At 41.1% G+C, this 22472-nt stretch overlaps 2 protein-coding genes across 7 annotated transcripts in view; both read right to left on the bottom strand.

Moving 5' to 3' along the window:
- The window catches only part of DCUN1D4 (defective in cullin neddylation 1 domain containing 4), a 42527-nt gene extending 30690 nt beyond the window's left edge, over positions 1-11837 (bottom strand). For 4 of the 6 annotated variants that reach the window (XM_086611461.1, XM_086611460.1, XM_086611462.1 and 1 more), the window contains exons 1-3: positions 11751-11837; positions 1916-1986; positions 913-952 (exon numbers count right to left, since the gene is read on the bottom strand). In XM_086611461.1, coding sequence (XP_086467587.1) covers positions 913-952; positions 1916-1986; positions 11751-11775 — 136 coding nt within the window. In that variant the 5' untranslated portion in view covers positions 11776-11837. Of the gene's footprint in view, positions 1-912; positions 953-1915; positions 1987-11535; positions 11569-11750 lie in introns of those variants that run through there. The other 2 variants (XM_086611466.1, XM_086611465.1) reach the window with 2 other exon arrangements.
- Positions 11838-19208: 7371 nt separating this feature from the next.
- The window catches only part of CWH43 (cell wall biogenesis 43 C-terminal homolog), a 29167-nt gene continuing 25903 nt past the window's right edge, over positions 19209-22472 (bottom strand). The window contains exons 14-16 of the mRNA XM_086611861.1: positions 22020-22081; positions 20829-20984; positions 19209-19316 (exon numbers count right to left, since the gene is read on the bottom strand). Of these exons, the coding sequence (XP_086467987.1) occupies positions 19229-19316; positions 20829-20984; positions 22020-22081 (306 nt within the window). The 3' untranslated portion in view covers positions 19209-19228. The remainder of the gene's footprint in view (positions 19317-20828; positions 20985-22019; positions 22082-22472) is intronic.

Genomic DNA, 22472 nt, shown 5'->3' with positions numbered 1-22472 from the left:
TCTCCAGGAGGAGCTGACAGCTCTCTCCACTTTCTTAAGCGCTCAAGGTAACATCAGCAAACACAGCCAGCACCTCAGGATAGAGAAAAACTTTCAGACAGATGGTAGGACAGATATGGTCAGTTTTAAAGAACAGTTCTGCTGAGTGATCAGGGCTTGAAGCCAGTAAGTTATTTTCCTTCCTCCTTAGGTATCATGCCTGAAACACAGAAAGGGAGGAAGAAAAAGAAATGAAGGAAGATGCCAGTTCCGAAGTAACAAGTGCAAAAGGAGGTAACGAATGTTGCAAGATACCAAGTCACAAAGCACAAATGCTGATGAATCAAGAATGACAGCAAGCTACTACCAGGCACCTGAGATGAAGGCCTCAAAAACAATGACATTTTATTGAAAACAGATTTGGAACTAATAAATAGCCCTTAGACACCTACTGAAAATCTGCACAAGAAACAGGAACAACCTGCATCAAAACCACTCAAGTAAAAAGCTGGGTTGTTTGGAGCACAGCATTTAAACTCGGTCACAGGCAACACAATAGCCATAAGAGGCCTTGCTTCTGCTCTCTTCCCACTAATGCTCTTTCAAGAGTCAATGCACTGTAAGAATATGGATATTCTGCTAGTCTAATGGGTTGAGTCCAAGGAGTGAGAGAAATTTTTCATGAAATCATCTAAAGTACTTACGCTAAGAAATAGTAAAATGACAGACACGGCTGAAACCTGTGCAAGCCCTTCACAACTGGATAAATTAAAAGCATGAACATCTATTCTGAAGAAAACTTTTTGAAACCCTGGCATCCGTCTTCTAAAACTCCTTTAGCTTTCTAAAATATAATTTTCAATTATGTTAGACTTCTTTGAGGAAGCATTTTTGATTGTTTCAATCTATTTCTACTACATCCCTATTAAATACCTGTCTGGTGATCGTCTTGACCAACGTCCTCTGTCAGATTCTGCAAGAGAGTAGGAATGGTACAGTTAGACAAGATGGTGACCCTCATTGTTCAATAATGATTTTAACCTTTATTTGACATTAATATCCATCTTAATTACTTACGGAGCACCTAGGTAAGACTGCGGAGCATTTCTGTTTTCAGTTCATATTTATCTAAGAAGCTACCCCTGCAAATTTATCTAATAAGTTCAAGGACAACCTTTAAAGATTTAAAAAAAATTCAAAAATATTTTTCAATTAAAACCATACCAAACTATGTTTCAACAGAGCAAATAACTATCCATTGGATGGGGAATTTTGCATTGTTTTATTGAACAATTCCATTAATAAATACAGCATTAGAAAGACCGAATTTACCATTTACCATAGAAATGGCTTTGCTTAAGGATAAACGTGCACACGTGTTCTAAAGCAAACTGATTAAAAACCAACTGAAGTCATGGAAATTAATTACTCCCATTTTTAGGCAGTGTCTTTTCCACTAAACTTGCCGTGTACCAACAGAAGCCATAATGGCATTTCTAGCTATAGTGGCAATAAAATAAATTTAAATACACAGCAAACAAGTAGGGACAGTCTTCGAAAAGAAAATCTTGTTTCACTCTTTGCATGGTTGTAAGAGGGTGGCTTGCTCATTCAACATGTTTTCCACAAAAACTGTAAGAAATTGGATAATGACGATGGTTACCATTATTTGATATATCTAGGAAAGCTTCTTCTATGCAAACATCTAAATCCAATGTTGCAGTGAACAGTGCTTAAACATCACTCTGACCCCCGGAGTATAATCTTTCACCTTTTACTACTACTACTTATCTCTTAACGGATTCAAACCCAACAGCCTCTCACACAAAAACGCAGTCACAGTTTGAAAAAGTGTAATCACTTAATGATTTCAGTCACAAAACATTCCAGACTAAAGCCCTAGTTATTCTGCTGAGAGAAAACGGCAAGTCATTACCAGCCTATTGAGGGTGTGGTAAATCTTGTGAATATTTGCCAGTGTTGATAGGTGAGAATTCAGTTGGAAATCTAGAGGAGAAACAAAAGAAAAAAAGTTTTAAACTCTCTGGTTTCCACGTGTAGCATCCAAGATCTTAATATGTTCTGATAATTTAAGAAAACCAATGCGCAACTATAAAATAAAAGCCATTTTAACACTTTTCCAGCATCAACATTTTCAACACCAAGTGGAATTAGTGAGTGAAATCTGCAAAAGATATCCTACATATGCATTTTTCCTAAGGCATGGATGACCCTCAGCAAAATAGAACTATAGCTAACTGTAGCTGTAAACACAATAATATTAAAAAAAAAAAATTTACTTTTTTTTTCTTTGAACTGGGAATCATAGTTTCCATGCTACCCAGTCATTCTGATCCATCTATTCCAAAACAAATTTAAATACCACGTAACATTCTAAAATCATTACTAAAAATGCTATTTTTTAAAAAAAAGATAATGTTATTAATACACACATACTTGCCTTTATACTAATTTTCTTGCAAAACTACATGACTGGAATACACTTACGCAGTTGAAATATGACTTTTGTATAATGAATCAAAGGTCACAACACAGCAGCTGCTAAGACCAAAGCCAATAAAACTGAAAATAAAATATTCTGACACTTCATGAAAGAAGCCATAGCATAGATGTTAATTTTGCCTTTGTATTCCAATAACAAAACACTTGAGTTTGCTTCAGTTGCAAAAAAGTGACAAACTAATTTTTCTCTATTATTTTAAATCCCCTGTTTTTGCTAGAAACGTGTCGAGGATAAGACTGGAAAATAACTTACAAAACAAATCAACATTCAAACCAACAAAAATCTCAGAAGCCAGACACAGATCAGCTAACAGGGATCAAAGACAGCCAACTGCTACACAATATTTCCACTTAAACTAACAGTAAACTAGCTATCCCACTACAACTCCTGCGCAAAACTAGTCGAATTAAATAGAGGCATGTGCTATATGATAAGCAAAGTATTTCAAGCACAATTCTTCTGAACGTGAACAGCTGTACATGCCTCATGCTACCACGCAGTTAATGCTTGAAAGCATTTCTACCTGGAGACGTTTAATTTGACTTTGCCCAGTAGGTGATACACGATGCAAGTAAGGTCAAAACCATAATTCCCATATTTCCATCCCTAGCACTCCAAACAAATGCTCTGAAAATAGACTTAAGATGATCACGAACCTACAGATAAATGAAGTCATCATTAAATTCCAGACACCCAGGGCAGTGAACCACACACCACTATGAAGCTAAAAAGTGGATCTGAACGAACTGTCTGCTCTAAGTGCACCTGGTACATCAGTATGGAATTCTCCTCACAGCGAATAAAAAGAAACCACCTCAAGAGGTACCTTTAGGAATCATATGTTTCATTTATTATGTTAGCTGAAGAGTATCATTTCACTAATTGCTACTTATTTCCTAATGTATTGTCCCCAATCCACTATCACAGCAATACAATTTCTATAAATCAGAAGTACCAAAGATGGAGTTTCCAACCGTAGCTATACTTATCTATATTAAGTCAAAGAAAATCCATATCTTGTTAACAAGATACGATAGGAAAATCTTGCATCTTGAACAGAGTGCTAGATTTTTTCCTGCATTAAGTGCTCAATAAAGTTCCATTTTTGCTACTCAAACAATACTAAGCAGAACCATTCTGGGGTGGGGGGAAATCCAACAAAAGTTTCTTAGCCAACTTTCAACTCAACATAAAGGATTTTTTTTTAAGAAAAAAAGGTGGGGGGGGGACAAGAAGAACACAAGATTAAAGGGTAAGATTTATTTTGTTAACTGCCATTCCAGACTAAGCTTTCTGAAAGATGAATTTGAAAATTTCCCTTGTTGCTTGGCCTAAAATCTACAAAGAATATGAGTCTTTAGATAAACCAGTTATACCTGGAGGTCACAAGCTGGGAATTCTGAGCAAATATTTTATTCTGAACTAATATTACACACTAATTTTAGATGGTACTCGCAAAAACAATAGAAAAAATATTTTAAAATTAGGATTATATGTATTAGGTATCGCCTTTGAAATAAAACATTCCCCAGCACTGCAAAACATCATTCATACCAGTATGTTTCACACATCCACTGGAAATAGCCTTACAATTTTAAGCTGTTACTTCAAAAATAGGTTACACAAATGATAGACTTAGAAGGGTTACACAAATATATTTTGCAGGTCTTACACAACAAGCATCACACCTTAGTTCCACAAAGACTGGTTTATCCACATTAATATGGAGGACCAGAGTCCAAAGTTTTCTCTCTTCAACAGGGAAAGCTTGCAAGTAGGAATATTATCCAAAACCAGGCTTCTTCTACAGTAACTGTTATAAAAGCAAATACAAGCAGCAGCCAATGAATTAGGGACATTAAATTACAGCTCAGGTCACCTTCTGAACTGGTCACAGTGTTTGCTGTATCTATACTGCAAGGAAGATACACCAAGTATCCTATGCCACTGAACAGGCATATTTTGAAAAAATGTTTTTAAAGAAACAGAATCCAAAGAATACTACCTCCCATGCTCAAATAACACCATTCTGAAAACTAGCCAAGGGGCAACGACGTAGTCAACACAACAAGCAAGTGATTCAACAGCTGGCTGCAACTGCACGCTTTGGGAACGCGCTCCCTCCCCTCCACCTCCCCACGTCCACACCTGCTTAGGCAGCCCCCGAGTTGTGACTGCCTGAGCCCTCCGTCAGCCCTCGGAAACTTGATCTGCAAAAATATGAACAAACCAACCCAGGAACCTGATCCGCAAAAATATGAACAAACCGACCAACCCTGCCAGCTGAGCGGTCTGAATCAGATCACCAAGGAGACGTAACGGCAGACAAGCAGAGTTAGAGCAAGACGCAGGAAAGGTCCTCCCAAGCGGTAGCAAAACAGTTGTTTTAGATGTGTTAAATCACATGAACTGTCCATCCAAGCCTCACTGTGAGAAGTGATGCATCACATGAAGCTACACACTCAAGAGCTGGTTGTATGAGCTTTACAGGAAGAAAGCCATTATGTGTGAAGCTATTTTTTACCTGAATGCAAGAGTTTCAAAGTACATTAATTGGTCTGAAAGTATTTTGGTTTTTTTTCCTGCAGAAAAAATATTTTCTAGCAAAGTACCATACAGTTGATTTAACTGTGATCAAAATAAGGAAATGTGCTTCCTTCATAAATACTGAAGAGACATGCTGGAACATTTGATGAGACTTTAAGAGGCGTATGTCAAACAAGTGTACATATTTTGTTGATTAAATTACTTTTCATGCCGATGTTAGCTTATCTTTAGCAAGGACTGAGCAACAGAAATTCCAAATGGTATTAAATACTTTGTAATAATGTGTATGTAATGGCTAAAGAAAAAAAAAAAAAAAGCTGAGTAAAAGAATTGCAAATCCAGAATCTGGAAAGGAATGAAATGCCAGAGCCAACCTAGTACCATGGAATTTAAACTTTATCTGCAGTTTATCATTAACACTTAATGTTAAGTGGTAAAGTCTGGGTTGGTCCATTAGGCAGGATCATATAAAATTTAAATGTAAAAAGCAAACAGTTTAAAAATAACTTCTAAAATATTATAGGCTAAGGTTTACACTATGGACCCAACAGTTACAGAGAAGCAAAAGAAACAACAGCTAGCTGTGCCTGCTTCCATAAGAAAACAGACAAAAAGTTGTTTTACACCCCCTCATTAAGACAAACATAAAATAGAGTGAACAAACCAGAACCTCAATGTATCTGAAACATAAGCAAATTACACAGGTGAACGGAACTTGAACACTCTACTTTCCTATCTGAAGTGAAAAAAATGTAAAGGTCAAGTCAAATTTTTATTGGAAGGAAGGATACATTGCCAAACAGTTCAAACGAAACCACAAATGAATACCAAAAAAAAAAAAAAAAAAGTATTTCTGCCTATGTGCCTGCTCACACATAGACATGTACCTGCCTGAACTAAAACTTTAACTGTTCCTCCTGTAAAAATTATCACTTTAAACTTGGACAAAACACAGCCACAGGGTGCACTACAATCTACTAAAAACCCAGCAAAAAATTAGCAATAGTACTAAACCAGATTAGCAGCTGACTCCAAGTTTCCTTTAAAAGCTTCTAGATTGTTTTTCTGAACAAATAGAAAATCTGTGCAAAATCTCACAGTAACAGTAGGTCTAAAAATATTTATCCTACACAAACATGCCGCATAAATGCTACAGATACAACTCTGTACTAAAAATTAAGTATGGACGTAGTCACAGTGGTAATTTTTATTACTGCAAGGATATATCTGACTCAGAACAAATATCATGGTAATTTTCTGTAATCTTCTCAGAAAAAAAAATAGAAAACACATACAAGGCACTCATTCCTAAAAAATAAAATGGTATGCTTATGCTTTTAGTTTTATTTAATTGGTTTCCTTGGTTTCAGATAATAGAACTGGAGAAAACTTGTAGCAGTACTGGAAATAACAGGTCAAAGTACTGTCTTCCTAATTAATTTCAAACAAACCTTACTTATCCAAAAAAGAATCATTTAATCTTCTGTGAAATACACCATTTCTTGCTCTATAGTCTACTTACAGAATTATCCTAACAGTAAGACAACTTATATTGATTAATGAACTTAGTTCAGATCTGAAACCTGCATTTGGTGAAAGCCTTCAATACTTATGTTCAGGAAGCAGAATTTCTATATTCCTTGCTAAGGGCAGAAAACAACAGAAAAACGTGCATCAGCTTTATTCTCATTTACACAAAAACACCACAACACACCTAAAAACTGGGATTCCTAAACTGCAGTACAGAGCAGCTAGGAGCTGACTCTGCATTCCTGTCAAAGATGGATTAAGAATTCATTTCCAATGTGTCTGTAGCTGAACCCGCGCAGCAGGGACACCGTCTAGCAGGAGCCACCTGCAGAAGGGCCCAAGCATGTGGGCAAGGGGAGGCAGAGAACAGCCTGGAAAAGTGCGGTTGGACACAGCGCGTGATTCGGAAAGTAAGGAAAACAGAAGCGAGTTGCAGCCTGGACAGTGAGAACACGCAATTAAATGGAAAGAGAAGTGGGATGATCCCTCCTAGCTTGAGGAGCAACAGGACTCAGCCATTCCAGCTAGAGACAAGGTGCTGCAGGACATTTCTCCTTCACCAACACGTACAGGGCTGCACCGAGCTCAGAGCTACTGCTGACGCCAGCAGTATCCAAACCCACAGTTGCGAATTTGTGTACATTTTCCAAACACAATGGCCTAAAATGCTCTCAAGCAAAACACAGAGTGATTTAAGCTGTTAAAAAAACAAAAACAACAACAACAAACAACTACAAAAAAACCACAAACAATAAACTGTGGTTGGAATGACAACACCCTAAAAACCGCTTATCATTTTAAGGTAAACATTCACATTCAACTCTAACATTTGGTTTTACCACATGTAATCAGGCACTTTATCTGCAACCAAATATTTTAAAATTACTGCATGCTACACAGAGAGGGAAAAGCTTCCCTGCCCCCATAGGAACAAATCCTTATTTTACTTAAGTATTTTAAAAGTATCCTGATGTGAAGGCTTGTTTACAAAGAGAGCTACTGCAGTTTAAAGTTCACGGAGAATTTTAGAGCAATTTAAGCAGTGCAAAAGTTGCATAACTTTTGATTTAGTTTCAATGCATTTCCATTTACCTTAAATTGAGTCCGAACAACTAAGAGCTCTGCTAACATATGCTATACTAATATACAGGTTAAAAACCCCTGCACACTGGCTCACGGGGGGGTTTAGAGTTTTGGTTCGGTTTTGTTTGGGGGACGGAGGGTGTTGGTTGGGTGTTTGTTTTGTTTTTTATAGAAAAGACCTAACACTTAGTGTATTTCTGGTGCAAACCATCTTGTTTCTGTTGCTGCAAATACCGCTTGTGTACCTACTAAATGTGTTTGCTAAGCATTCCTAATGGAGATTCTTGCCAGAATAAAATAAAGCTGGAGTGACCAGCTGCAGTTGGAAAAAAATGAGGAAAAGCAGTGGATAATTAGAGCTAATTTATATCTATTTCTAAAGCATGTATTACCAAATCAAACAGCATTTCAGTGATTTCGTGTTACTCGGGCTGTGAACAGACATTCTTTCAGTCTACAATTCAAGAACACAGGAAACTAAGCTACAAAGCATGTAATACAGAAGCAATTTTACACCCATTTGATGCAAAGTGTTCATCCAGTCTCTTACTCTACCATCGAATTAATTAAAAAAGCGTCACTGAGTCTATTTTGCATCATCAGCTGCTACAGCCTGAGAGTTCTTCGCCAGCACTACTCTTAACTTCGTGCCAGATCAGGTGTCACTTGTCATCCGACAAAGGGCACAAAGCTAATAAAAACTTAGTATCTCATGCTCTAGCTAATTCAGCAGAAATGCAACCCTGTCAAGTACGCACTACTCAGGTATCCAGCACCATGCAGATCTGGTATACATCACGACGGGTCTGCAGCAGCCTAGGAGCAGCTATGCCAGTCGGAAGCATTACTGCCCTGGCTGTGTTCCTCTGCCAAAAGTTCCAGACCCCACAGCTCTGCCAGCAGCACAGGTCATGGGCACGTTCCCTAATCCACTTCAGGAAAAAGTCAGCCGTGTCAGTTTAGGCAACTTAAGTAAGTGGCAAGAGCTAACCCAGATATATTTGACTGAGTGGATTAGAGAGTGCTCCTACAAACCACTTTACCAGTAGAGCAAGGGACGGAGTAATCTACAGCTAATGGGCAGTAACAAGCAGCTGCAGTAGACAGAGCCTCGCAGTCTGAGCAGCCACACATCTGCATCAAGTGACACAGAAGCCTGCGTCACACCACCTGGTTCCTGAGGGCAAGCTAAAGCCTTGCAGCTCTACCAGCAAAACAGATATATATATACACACACAACTATATATATATATATACACACAACTATATAGATATAAAAAACACTCAGCGAACTGGTAGTTATTTCTATCCCTTTATGAGCCAAAAGTAGAAATGCCATTTAACCTCAGACCTATGATTTTAAATAAAACAACTTATTTGGACAGCGTAAGAAAAACGCTGGCACACTTTAAAAAAAGGGTTCTGCTTGAAGCCCTTGTTAGTAATCTTACTTATTGTAGAAGAAATAACCACACTATTAAATGCTCCAATATTTAAATCAGATACAAGAGTTGCACATTTTCATAGGATGTACCGTACTTCTAGTGCAACGCTTTTTGGCAAGTATAGGACAGACAAATTAAGCAAGTTTTCCTCTTCTGCTTGACAACACAAACAAAACTACAAAACAATGCTTTGAAAAAACTCTAAGTCTTTGTTTTCAAAACTCCTAAGTGAGGGGAAAAACTAAAGAAAACACAGGATTAATAATTCACTTAAAGTTAGCACAAAAATTACTCAAAACAGATAAATTTATATCAAGTGCCGAAATTACACAAATGAAATCTCATCTTGATACAAACGAATGAAGAGAAGCAGTGAGAGGAAGACTGTTTACTTGCCTAACTCAATCCATTGCATGACCTTGCACACAGAAGACATTTCTGATTATAATTATTGGAGTTGCAAGAAACTTTTAAGTAAATGTGTGCAACAGAAAATGGAAAGTTGATTTTCTCACATAAAGTGAAAAGTACATATTCAGTCTCAGAAAGTAATCTGAGACTTACCAAAAATGTATTAATGGAGTTCATCTCGTAAGAACAGTCAAGAATCTAAGAAGGATCAAAAAGAAGGCTCATAAGAAATGTTCAGCCAAGAAACAATGATAAACTCCTGTATGTGTAAAGATATGCTATGAACACTTCCTGTTTCAAGCATTTAAATCAATGAGAAAAACAAACAACTACTATGAAGCTACAGATAATGAAGCATTCCTATTTAAAATAACACATGTACAAGGCCATGAACTAACAAAAAAAAAAAAACTACAGAGATGGAAGATTCAATGCTTTCAAGGGACATTTTTAAAGAGAAGTCAGTAACAGCTGGAGGCTGAGAAACAGCACTCTTCTTGTTTTCTGAAAATAAATTTAAAAAAGAAAAATCACAATATAGTCTTCGACATCCTACAACAGGGAGCACTGAAATATTTGTAACCGTACCATACGTGTGTATAATGAAGACCTACACCTTTTTTTGGACAGAGCACATGACAAAGAGACTGAACAGAAGGCATTTTCTGGAATAATTATCCTTCCGTTTCCAACGTGAGGTAGTTATTTGTGCTTAAATGGCAGCCTTAACCACCAACATAAAATGATCTCTAAATATAAAGGTAAAAAAACCCCCAGAACCACTAAACAAATTACATAACCTTATGAGTTAGAGTCTTTACCAGGCTGCCCCTGTCCAATTTCTCATTTTGAGAAACACAGGAAGATTCAAGAAAATCCAGGCCTTATGCAGCATTTCTCTCCATAATTGCTTTCAGGACTTTGTCCAAAAGTCAGGCCATCATTCATTAACGTATGATCAAAGCTTCAATTTTCATTATCTTTCCCATAAGCAAGTTCTGCAGTAATGAAGCGTCTCGGGGCTGCAACTCCTCGCACAGGAAGGACACGTCCCTGGCAGATTTCACAGGAATCGGGAACATCGTTCTGCCGAGGCAGTTTAGTGCTGGGGACGACAGGCTCCTTTCTCCCGCGGGCGGGGATGGAGCCGATTCCTGCACCCCACGGTCACCCCACACCCACGCAGGTGCGTAATCCCCCCACGCCAGGCAACCTGACCACAGCAAACGGTCCTGCCTGCTCCGAAACCAGAGCCAGAAACTATATTGCAGAGACAAAGCCCTCCCTGCGCTCCTCCGAAACAGGCGGCGTGATCTCTCCGTAGTCACGCCCCGCCTCCCCCCTGTCCCGCAGCCAAACGGCCTCGCCCGTGGCGGCGTTCTGCCCCGCGGCGAGGGCAGGGCGCAGCGGGTCCCCATCCTCATCCCCATTCCTCCCGGGGGCTCCACGCTGGCCGCAGGGTACCGAGCTGCAACTCACACCCCCGCGCGGGGCGGGGGCAGCGCGCCGCGCCGCCGCAGTGCCTGCTGGGAGCTGTAGTCCCCCCACCCCCTCGCCCCACCGGGCCCGCTAGGCGGGGCAACGGCAGGAGAGACTCCACCTCCCACAATGCGCCGCGGCCCCATTCCCCTTCACAGCCCGTTTCTCCTGCACCGGCCCGGCGGAATCCGCTAAACGATCCGCCACCCGCCTCCCCCCGCACACACCGCTCCCACGTAGCGCGGCCGCCGGGCAGCGCCGCCGCCCGCGCCTGCCCTCCCCTCGGCAGCCTCTGCTCCCTCGCAGCCAGCCACCGGGGTCGGCCGCGGCCTCGCTCGCTCGCAAGCCGGGTCGGGGAAACTGCGTCACACCCTCCGAGCGCCCCCAGCCCCCGCCGGTGCTGCTCCCCTCACTCGCCCCCGCCACCGCACGGGCATCCCCCACCCACCCTCGGCCCCTCCCGCCCCCCCAGGGGAGCCCACCGACGGCCGCGGAACACCCGCCGTCCCCCCGGGGCCCCCGCCCCCAGGTACGCACGCCGCCTCTCTCCCCGCCGGCTCCGCGCCCGCAGGCCCGACGCCCTCCCCCGTCACCGGGAGTCCCGCGCGTTCGGCCGAGCCTCCTCGGTGAGGGGCAGGAGAAGCCGCCCCCGCCCGGGCGGCAGCGCCCGTCGGCGGACAGACCAGGCCGGTAGCGCCGGGTGCTGCCGGTGAGCGGGCGGGAGCGCGTAGCCCGGCCCCGCCGCTACTCACTGACAGCGGCGGCATCCGAGTGCATTTTCGTGCAGCGCACACACTGCCCTGCCCGGCCCGGCTCCCTCTGCCCCTCTCCCAATCACAGAGCCCAGGCACGGACACCTCCCGCCCCGCCCACCAGCGGCACCCATTGGTTCGGACTGCCCTGAGTGGCCGCACGTTCTGGTCTTCTATTGCATGAGGCTACTGCCATTCACCCTCTACAGGCCCCGCCCCGCCTCCGCCGTCTGCTCCCGACCTCCTATTGGGCTCAGGGCTGCGCCGACCCCGCCCCTCTTCACCCTGACTGGGCTTTACCGATGCCAGTTTTTCCTGGCCTTGAAAGCGCGTGCAAAGAACATCACTTTGTGTCACCCGTGGCTCTGATTGGCTACGGAGGATAAGGGCCGCGCCCACGCCCTGATACGATTGGGCAAGCGGGGAGAGGGCGGGGCCGCCGGCGCTGCCCCGCCCCGCCCCGCCCCGGCTGCCCGCCCCTCCGCTCCCGCAGCCTGCCGGCCGGTACGCGGCGCTACCGGCAGCGCGCTCTCCCATCGCAGCCCCGAGGGGGCTCCAGCGGCAGGCCGGAGGCCTGAGGAACGGCGGGCAGCTCGGCCGCGGCGCCTCAGGGCCGCCTGCTCCGTGCCCTGCTGTTGGGACAAGGCCAGGCCCCTGTGCGCCCGAAGGCCCGCAAGCCTCGTGCCTGCCCTGCCGGGATACGCGGGCGCTCGCCCACGTACGTAACGCGTGCCCCGGGGCGGCCGGCTCCGTGCCGTCACGGCCGCAGCAGGTAGCCCGCCCTCGGGAAGGGCGATTTCTGGACTACAACGCGCTCCTGTCGCTCTCTGATACCCCGCTTCAGTGTAGCCAAGTCATCAGCTGTTTCGGAAGGATTTCTTTGTTTCTCCCCTCTCCCTCCTCTGAAGGAGAAAAATGGCAGCCTGCCAGCAGCAGCTGAGCGCACGGGAGTGACAGGTCGACGTCGGCAGCAGTGGGGAGGCGCGGGGGCCGGCAGCTGCTCCTTGCAGGTAGCTGAGACTAGCTCGCTCCCCCTAGGTACTCTTCCTGCTCCTAAAAACCCAGCGCGTGGACCCGCCCTCCTTTCACCCCCTTGCAGTACAGAGGGAAAGAGCTCCCCGTTCCTGAGCCGCAGGAGGAAGGCACCTCGCAGGTCATTGCCGCTTAGCATGTGAGCTCAGCATCTTACCTCCTTGCAGGGATAATAGCCTTCCCTTTCCCTACTCAGGGCTGAAACAGATGAGAAAAGACTGGTACAGCACTGCCTGTGCACAGTGGAGGATTATTAAGACAGACATTACCCATGGAAAAAAAAAAATAGATTCTAAGAGTTTAAGTTAAAAGAAAATCAAGGACTCAGAATGGGAAAAGTGTCAGATTTAAAGTAACTGTCTCTCTGGAGCAATACATTAACATCCAGTCCTGAATCACCTGTTTTTGGGGTTTTTATGACCCTTGCCTTATTCGGTGAACCAGTCAGAATGTTCAAGTGCAGCCAATTTATTTTACAGACCAACATCTTATGCTCTCAACTCTTTTACAGAGAAGAAGATGGAGTCCTTAAGAAAATGAATTGTCTCCTCAAAAGTCGTGTACTAAGACGATGTCAGAGCAATGAAAGACTCCATTATTTGAAATTCTTACTTGTCCGCTAACTCCTTGAAATTATTTCTGTAGAACCTCCTGCCTCTATCTGATATTTTCCTATTGGCACCATCTTTTCTTTACCTTAGCAATTGTGAATTTTACAATACCACCTTTAAAAAAATTAATAATGTATATCACAGAGTAAAGCAGTACAAGCTAGGTTTCAGTTCTCGGGTAGTTCTAACATCCCACATGCCAGACATTCACATCTATGCATGTCATCCCAAGCTCTTATACCCAATACGGGCACCATTGAGTTGCAATTCATCTGATCTGTTCTAATTCTGGATTGAGAGGAACAATTCCTTTAGGGGTGCCTGTTTGTTCACATTGACCATAAAAAGCACGTAGACTGCTAGTTCAGAATAAAAACATATTCAAAAAGAAGTCTTCTCCCATGCCTTACACAGCTGTAAACTGATACAGATCTAAAGGAAGGTGGGCACAGAAAAACCCTATCTGGTTGTATCTGAAGTCAGAACGGTTTCTACTTTTTATTCCCCTTTAATATTATTCTAAAATGAAAGATACTACTTGGCTTTACAAATCTTTCCTTAGACTACAGGTTCTGTAACTACTGTAAGTGTAAAGCAAATAATACTCTTAAGTTTGACAAACAAAAGTTCAAAATATTTTTGAATAGTTGAATGCACGAGCGTAATACCTGACCCTTAAAAACTAGATGCGCAAAAAATCCGTAGAGAAACACAAAAGAGACTTTGTTATCTGCTTCTGCCTGCTAAACAAGGGAATGTGTGCTTCAAGCCAGAAAAGGCCTGCCCCACGAGAACAAGGCCCATTACAACATGCACCTTCGTTCCAGCCTCAGGAAGGTATAAATATCCCCTTTGTTACCTCTAGTTGTAAACTACTATGCAAGTCTCCAGGCTGGCAGATATTATGTCATCACGCCTGTATATTCTTTCTGAAGCCTGACTTTACAAAATGCAGAAATACTTCATTTTACATAGAGCAGATCAATCAGGTCATGGTTGATGAAGCACTGTCTCAAGGATAGAGACAGTTTAAGCAGTTCCAGCATTAGCCTCTTAATCCCAGCCCTCCTGGCATCCTTTCTTTTGTGTCCATGCAGCCACTTGGACAGCTAGATAGAAAAATCAAAGAGCAAGACTACCCCTAATGCCCTCAAAATGAAAACAAAACAAAACAAAAACAAAACAAACCCTCAACATTTGTTTTGTTTTGTTTTGTTCATTTGTTTGCTTGTTTCCCCAGCCAGGTGAATATCCTGCTCTGGCTCACTACACATATGTGCAAATGCTGCCATCAACACACAGGAGAAGGAGGAGCCATTTACTCAGTTTTATCTTCTTCACTATCAGAAACATAGTGCAGAAGGGTCTATGAGAAAGAGGATCCCCTCTGTTTCCAAAAGGTATCAGACTCCAAATTGCTAAAGCCACAGCGTCTCTCAAATACCTTTGTTTGTCGTGCTTTGCTTAGAAACAAGCTTGAAAGTTAATTTTAGGCACCAGAATCACAAACCATTATGTGTTTTACAAGTCAGAGGGGGAAGAGAATTATATTAGAAATAAAAAATTAGCAAAGCAGCATTTGCTGAACATTAACAAAGCAGATAAAGCAGCAACAAAGCACAGTACCAGCTATTGTAAGAAAAGAAACAAATTGTCTACCAGAAGCCCAGCAATCACAGTTCTAAATCATTTGCAGATATGAAAAAGTAACTGATACGCAAGTCAACAGAAACAGCTTTATGTAATGTTTCTGAAAAGATTTTTCAACCTCAGAGTTACAATGAAACACCTCAACTGTGTGTAATTCTTGCCTGGTGTCAGCAGAACAGTACTGATCAGGGATAGAAGAGGACCTCAGGTGGCAGATAGTAGCAGCTACAGGTTATATAACTGCTTTCAAACCAGCCCTCGTTAATCCAGCTCATTTTAACAGCCCTCTCCTATGGCCTCATACTATGCTCTTTGTTTAAGTAAAAAGGTTTCTTCTGTTACACTTCCTCCACAGATGAATGACTTTGACCCCAAGGGTGTTTTTGTAACACCCTGCAAATAAATTAATTTTACATACATGAGAAAAAAACCCATGCTTCGGGGCTGTTGGTAGCTCATATTTAAATCCTTAAATTTGATTTATAACTTTTCCAGCTTCAGTTTGAAATTAAAAAAAAAAAAAATGTGCTTAACAATTAGGAAACTAAGCAGCCAAGCTTAAGTGAGCAGCTCAGAATTTCTGCCTGAACCCTGGAGATGCATCAAGACAACCAGCACCCTTGTCTGGGGCCAGGAAGCTCCCTCACTGTCAGTAGAGGACACTGAACGTTTTCAATGTTCTGTTTCAGTGAGACATGAGGCAGCTTGTCACCTGCACACTTGAGCCACACATAACTTGTTTCAGTAACATCAACTTTAGTTCAAAACCAAAGGGCGAGCCAAACTTTTGTTTAATAAGCTTGTAGCTGCGACACCCTTTTTGAAAATGGGAAATAAAAATTTCAGGTCTTTCTTAAGCCCAAGAGGTTTGAACCGCAGCTTCCAGGTCTGAGAGTGGTCTGTGACAACACCACAGCCACTGCTCCTGAAGCTGAACTTAAAATACACATGCGAATGTCTGAGTCAAGGCTCCAAAGCAGGAATATATGTAAGAGGAGACTGGAGTCTCCACCCTGCTGAAGAATCCAGCACAATTACTCTCCGAAGTTGCTCTCTTACATGTTATACCTAGAGTCCTTCTTTCTTGTTCTGAGATACACACTGCTAGGCTCCTGATGTACTGCTGTCTCTTCCTGTGTATTCCTAGAAACTTTAACTGACCTGCACAGAATGTCAGAGAGGATGAAATTAGGAGTACAGCAGAGTGCACATTATTTAGAAGTCAGATATATGTAGTCTAGACCTTCTACCGCCAGGAAAAGTTCAAACCTTCAGAAAATAAAACATGTCTATTTTACATTTTTTATCCTTTTTATCTTTTCACACTGTCTCCGAATCCACAGTTAAAGATATCCATAAACTTTTTCTTTCATAACATACAATCTTACAAAACCTGAGATGAAGACAGTATGATTAGAAAACAGCAAGATTAGTCACACGCCCCTGCAGCAGGACCTGTTCTAGCACATTTCTTTCATAGTTTGAAACATAGTGATTGCGACTGAGAGATGTACTGCACATTTTTCTAAACCAGTCAGGCACGAAGGATTAGATCAATGTGAGGTTTAAGGACAAATAAAGTGTAGTTTTGGCTTCCCAATTCTAACCACAGTAGTAGATGCCGTACACAAACTGTACATGGTCATAGCTTTTCTTAGTAATTTTGATAAAATAATGCAAATGCCAGCAAATACTTGCTACTCATTACATTTGCATACAGTGTTTTCTGATATTAGGCATTATGAAGTATAGATCTACCAACATTAAATTACACAAGCTACTCAGAAGAAGAGAATATTCAAACTTTGATTTTGTCAATGTCTGTGAACATTTCTAATGGGGCAAACATTTCTAAATCCTGTGAAAATCCATCCAAGTATGCTCACAGACTTTGAAGATTACACACAGAGATGACATATAGTCTGATCTGTTATGCAAGTCATGCTTTGGTGTCTGACTTCTTGAAAAATACCCTGATTCTATTTTTAAACTGTTAAAAAATAAGGGGTTTTCAAGCTTTTTATGTTTATGAGTATCATTTCCTGCATCTCACATGAATAAACTGCTCACATTACAAGGCATTTGCAAAGTCAGCCAGTGTGGAATATTAAGTAATGTGGCAAGTTAATGTTATGTTTCGTACAAGCTGTGGAAATGCAAACCTGTGGCTGGATGTGCGTCAGAGCTGGCATGAGAGCGTGCTGCAAAGAAGTCAGGATACTCAGAGCCACTGTGCAGTGTTGATGCCAGTGCCAGCTGCTGTTGCAGGCTGTGAGAAGGGAGAGACGGGCTACTACTGCTGTTTGCAGAAGAAAACTGCTGAAAGTGCAAGAAAGTCACTCCCGTCACTCTGAAACCTAATTTCTCCTGTCCTGCTGGAGAGTCACACAGAGAACAAGTTCAGAGGATTTCAAATCCTTCCTAAAGGATATCCAAACTGGAACATTTAATGAGGCTTCCTTGGGCTTGTAAAGACAACCACAGCACCTCTAGGTGAGAAGTAAATTAGTTGAACAATGTCTGGTTAGTTGTAACTAACAAAGTCAGGCTTTCTAACACCACTTGAGATGAGTTGTGGTGGCTATGTATTCCTCAAGGGCCTTTCAAATATCCTCTGTCCACGAAGACCAATGAAGTGCTTCACTCTCAGAAACACAGTCCTAAAAACAAGGGAGTAAAAGGATGGATGACAAGGATAAAGTGACAAGCTTGGTGACGGCAGCAGTTACCTTGTTCTCCATAGAACAAGAAACCCTGGGTAAAGACACATCCTGTATTTGCTTACATAGAGAAACAATAAATTCGAGTATGCTCAAACAGTTCTCAAAAGCACATAGTAGAGAATGAAAGAGAAAAAAACACACTGTCTTGCAACATGTCCTATTCTTTTCAGTTACAGTATCTTTAGGTGTTACTGGTAAGACACACAAGTACTACATACCAACATCACAAATGTGGTTTCGAAGTTGAGAGGATCATTTAAATAAACCATCTAACATGTTTCTCACAAGCACAAAACTTCCTTTGGACAACACTGAAGATGTCCTCATTGTTTAAGGGAAGCTCTGCACACATACTGAAGGATCAGGAGTTAAATATAAAAGACATTGCCAAGAGACCCTGAGAAAATACAACATTTTGCACTGTGTTAAGTAACTCACTGCCTGGGCCAAAGAAAAAAAAAAAGCTCCACTTCTATTTAGTCCCACTAAAAAGTGTAGTGCTAGCAAAGGAACAATGTGTTTCAGTTCACTTTAAATAAAAATTATAATCAAACTTTTCTCGCTTCTCAGAAACCTTGTCATGTTGAGCATAATTGTTTTTAATTCTTCTGCAGTGTGTTCACACAAGTGTCTCATAGTAATAACTACTCAGAGGTACTTTACTCTTCCCTTTGTAAAAGCATTGCAGTGTCTAATGCCCTGTTAAAAAATGAAAGTCTGTAAAAGTCTCTGCCTCTTCTCCAATATTATGAACATCGATCATCTGCAAATTGTTCTAATAAAACTCATTTAAGAATAAAATGTGGAATAGCAGCAGATGTATATACCATTTCGGTAGGTCAAAAATGTATATCCTGTAAACACACAGTTACTGCGTATCTCCCAAGGAAAAATACGCCAGTCCCGTTCCTATTTTGAAAAACCTAAAGCCAGCCTTTTTATTGCAAGAGCAGCAGGACTACAAAGGACAGCATGTATCAACAGGTCACCCACACTACCACGTTATTTTGCTTTGCCTCAGTCATCGAAAAAGTCTGGCAGTCAGTTGAAATTCCTTGCTGATGATTGTGTCAGTGAGCTCCTAGGAGAGGAAAGGGGTCATATCTGGACCCTAAAGAAAAGGTAGGTAGCTATAGTCAAATCTGAAACAACATAATACAGGAAACCTTGAAAAAAGTCGAAGAAGTTATCGCCAAAGCAAGTTCCCACCCTTGCTTTGCCGCGTACAAAGGAGGTATCTGGCCCAGGTAGATACCAGTTTATCAAAATGCATGCTTCTTCCCTCTCTCACAGTCATGATAACTCAGTGAAGAGAAGAGTCACCAGCTATGAGACAGACATTCACAGCGTTATGCAGCACGGGAGTTGCTCGTCCTCAAGAAATGTAGTCTTTTTGACTGCCAATCCAGTTTCAAGCAACAAACCTTTCTCGTTGGTCCCAGTGATACGTTGCTTTCTCAGCCTAGTTTGTCTGCTTAAAATATTTAGGAGTGCTCATATGAAAGTGATGAATATGCTCATAATTATGTCCATCTTTATAAGATCCAAACCTAGGAAAAATATTCAACAGCAAAACCATTACAACATGATTTAACCCATGCAATTAAATCACACACTTAACTACAGTATAATTAACACTTCTTCTGAATGTTCTAGACAGTTTAGTTCAGAAACAGGCCACAACCCTGCTTACATATAAGTCATAATCTACATATGCTAACTAAAGGTCTTTGAGTATAATGGAGACATTTAATTACACTGATTGGATTAATGCCATAGGCACTCTACAAATGGAACTCCAGCTGACAAAGGTGAGTGGTGCTTTTATTTAGCTAAACCCTATGCTCTTTTAAGTTTTTTCTACTGACCGCAGTGGAGATAGAATTTAATCCCCCACAGTATCCAAATAGTCAACCCTATTGTTAATATTGCACATTTTACTATTGAAAATTATTGTGAAAATTGTAATTTTTAATGCCATGTTTAAATCTGAAAGTTCTGACTACCGACTATTACAGTAGATAGATTTGTCACAGTAAAATGTAGTACTTTACTCAAAATACCAGTGCTAAATAACATTTAAGAGCAGTGCCATTGCATTTCAAAAGAGCTATAGTTAATAGGAAAAAGTGAAACTTACTCCTAAAGGGTATAAATTTTCTGCTTATAGGCATACATAAAAGAAATGAGGACAAGAAAAATATCCTGCGCTGAAATCATCTGAGAAAAATCTGAATGTGAATGCTAACTTTAGGCGAGTTTCATCATGTGGAAAAGCCTGGGCAAACTCCTTCTTAGACAGGAAGCCAGTGACTGAGTGGTAAATAAAAAGTGAGTAAGTTCAACTGTTAGGTGCACATAAGAAATTAATATCTTCTGTATTGTGCATGTTAGAAGCAGCAAATACGGCATTGCTGGAAATTGTCTCTCTGTGGCAACATCTATCTCACACGTCATGACTCTTCCACTGATACTCGATGCAGAATAAATCCGTTTCTCCGTATTTCTCTTCTTTACGCAATGCCAGTAGAAAAATGACAGCATTCTAGAAATAAATAACTTTTTATGTAAAAATCCAGCCCTTTTTTCTTCTCGACATATGTAACATACTGTCTCAGGCGTTCTCCTTAATATTTGCTCCAGTTATATAGTATGTTTTAAAATGCTTATGCAAAGAGCATTTAATGTATATATTGTGTTTTGCATTCTAAGTAAGGGTATATTAAGACCCTCATCCTGAAAAGTGCTGAGAAACATGGGACAAACATCATCTATAAAATGAGTCACCACACCACTTAGCAAATACCCTTATCAAACAATCTCAGAAATTAATCACCTGGGTGAAATAAGCATTACCTTCAATTTATGCTACGACACAGCAGACTGATTTTCCCAAGGCACATGCCAAGTTAGTTGAAAAAATGGAATTATAAATCAGAAGTTCTTGCCTCCTAATCTGCTCAGTTGGTACTGACCACTTTAAGAATGGTTTTGTTTCTAGACTTCCCTTTCACGAGATGTCATGTTTATCATCCTCTTAATTTCTTATGAGATATACTGACCTGGGATTGAAATGAATGTCCTCAGGAACTTGGCTGGGATCAGTAACAATTCTGTCATTGTCAACATAGCTATCCAAGTCATCTGGGATCCTAAATTTGGCCATCTGGACTTCTGAATCACTTAAACCAGCATGAGATATGCGAGCATAGCCCAACCTATCAGATACAAGAAAATTTAGTTTGAAGAAATAACTCAAGGCAACTTCACTACATTCTTATTTCATGTCTCTTTTTCCGAACAGGAGTTATTTAACGCATCAACGTAACTTTCCATTTCTGTGAATCTCACCTTCAAAGAACTTAAAGGGCTCCATAAACACAAGCACCCTAACACAATGTCATAAGCAAAAAAACTGAGAAAGCATAAGTGTTTGACAACAAAAATAAGTTCTAGATCTAGAAACTTATTTTTTACATTACAGTTTTAGAATATGCATACTGGTATAAGCTCACCAACTTTTCCCCTGAAGAAATTTTGAAATTCAAGAAAGGAACTGGAGCATCAATGGAATGAGTGTAAAGAGAAAAATTAGATTGCAAACTGGAGGTTTTGGGGGGGTTCTGTTAATTTTTTTTTTTTTACTCAATAACGTTACTTAAGATAGCTAGCTATTTTGCAGAATTTGCAGTTTATTCAGAGTAAGTTGAATTCCATTCTGGCACATACATCACCAAGAGAATGATTTACAAGCAACTTGGTGTTAAAAGATACGGAGTCCCAGTAAAAGAAAGTGCTTCAATATGGGTTTACACAGTTGAAGTTTGGACTACATCCTGCATAAAGCTTAGTTGGATTAGATCAGCATTTTGCTTCAACAAACCCTACAATCATAGTTCAAAATTTGTATCTTCTGTGTCACATACAAATTAGGGCTTAGCCTTCACATTTTAGAATGAAGCTGCAAAGCCAGAGCTCTGGAAAAAAGTAATTTTACATTACCAAAGCAAATTAGATCTGAAGGCTTTTGACACAGAAGGATGAAATCTGTAATATGTCTTTGTAAATTATATTCAAAAATGCACCAATTAATCCCAAAATCGATGTTTCACATTACTTCATGATACATCTAACTGTTCATGTATAATTTGTTCAGGGATATATGACTCTTCCACAATTACCTACAGAAGGTGTAAAACTGATAGTCAAGAAGATACTTAAAACTAATGAATAAATGATCCACTTTAACATACCTTATTACTCCGCGATACATAATATAGCTACACCATCTGTCATGATCTGTACTGTCAATATCCTATAAGTGAAAGGGAAAAACAAAAACTCAAACAAATAAGGCAGCTTCCCTTATGGGCAGGCTTTAAATCAGTAACAGAACCAATACGTAGACCTGCTGCAGAAAAATGTTCTGCCTAAAACATTGTAATAATGTAGAAAGAAAAAAACTCCCTGTTAGACACAGACAAATAGATAATTTTTTGACATCTCCTAATACAAAACCAAACTGCAGAAGTCAGTTTTAAACCAAAAGAATCACAGAATTAGAGGTTGAAAGGAATGTCTGGAGGTCACCCACTCCCAACCCCATACTTAAAGTAACTTCAAGCAGGTTGCTCAGGGACTTATGCAGCCAACATTTTAATATCTCCAAGGATGGAGATTTCACAACTTCTCTGGGCCCCTGTTCA

Source organism: Tauraco erythrolophus, chromosome 5 (genome assembly GCF_009769465.1).
Source record: "Tauraco erythrolophus isolate bTauEry1 chromosome 5, bTauEry1.pri, whole genome shotgun sequence".
NCBI classification, from domain to species: Eukaryota; Metazoa; Chordata; class Aves; order Musophagiformes; family Musophagidae; genus Tauraco; species Tauraco erythrolophus.
This window is presented reverse-complemented; position numbering and strand designations above follow the sequence as displayed.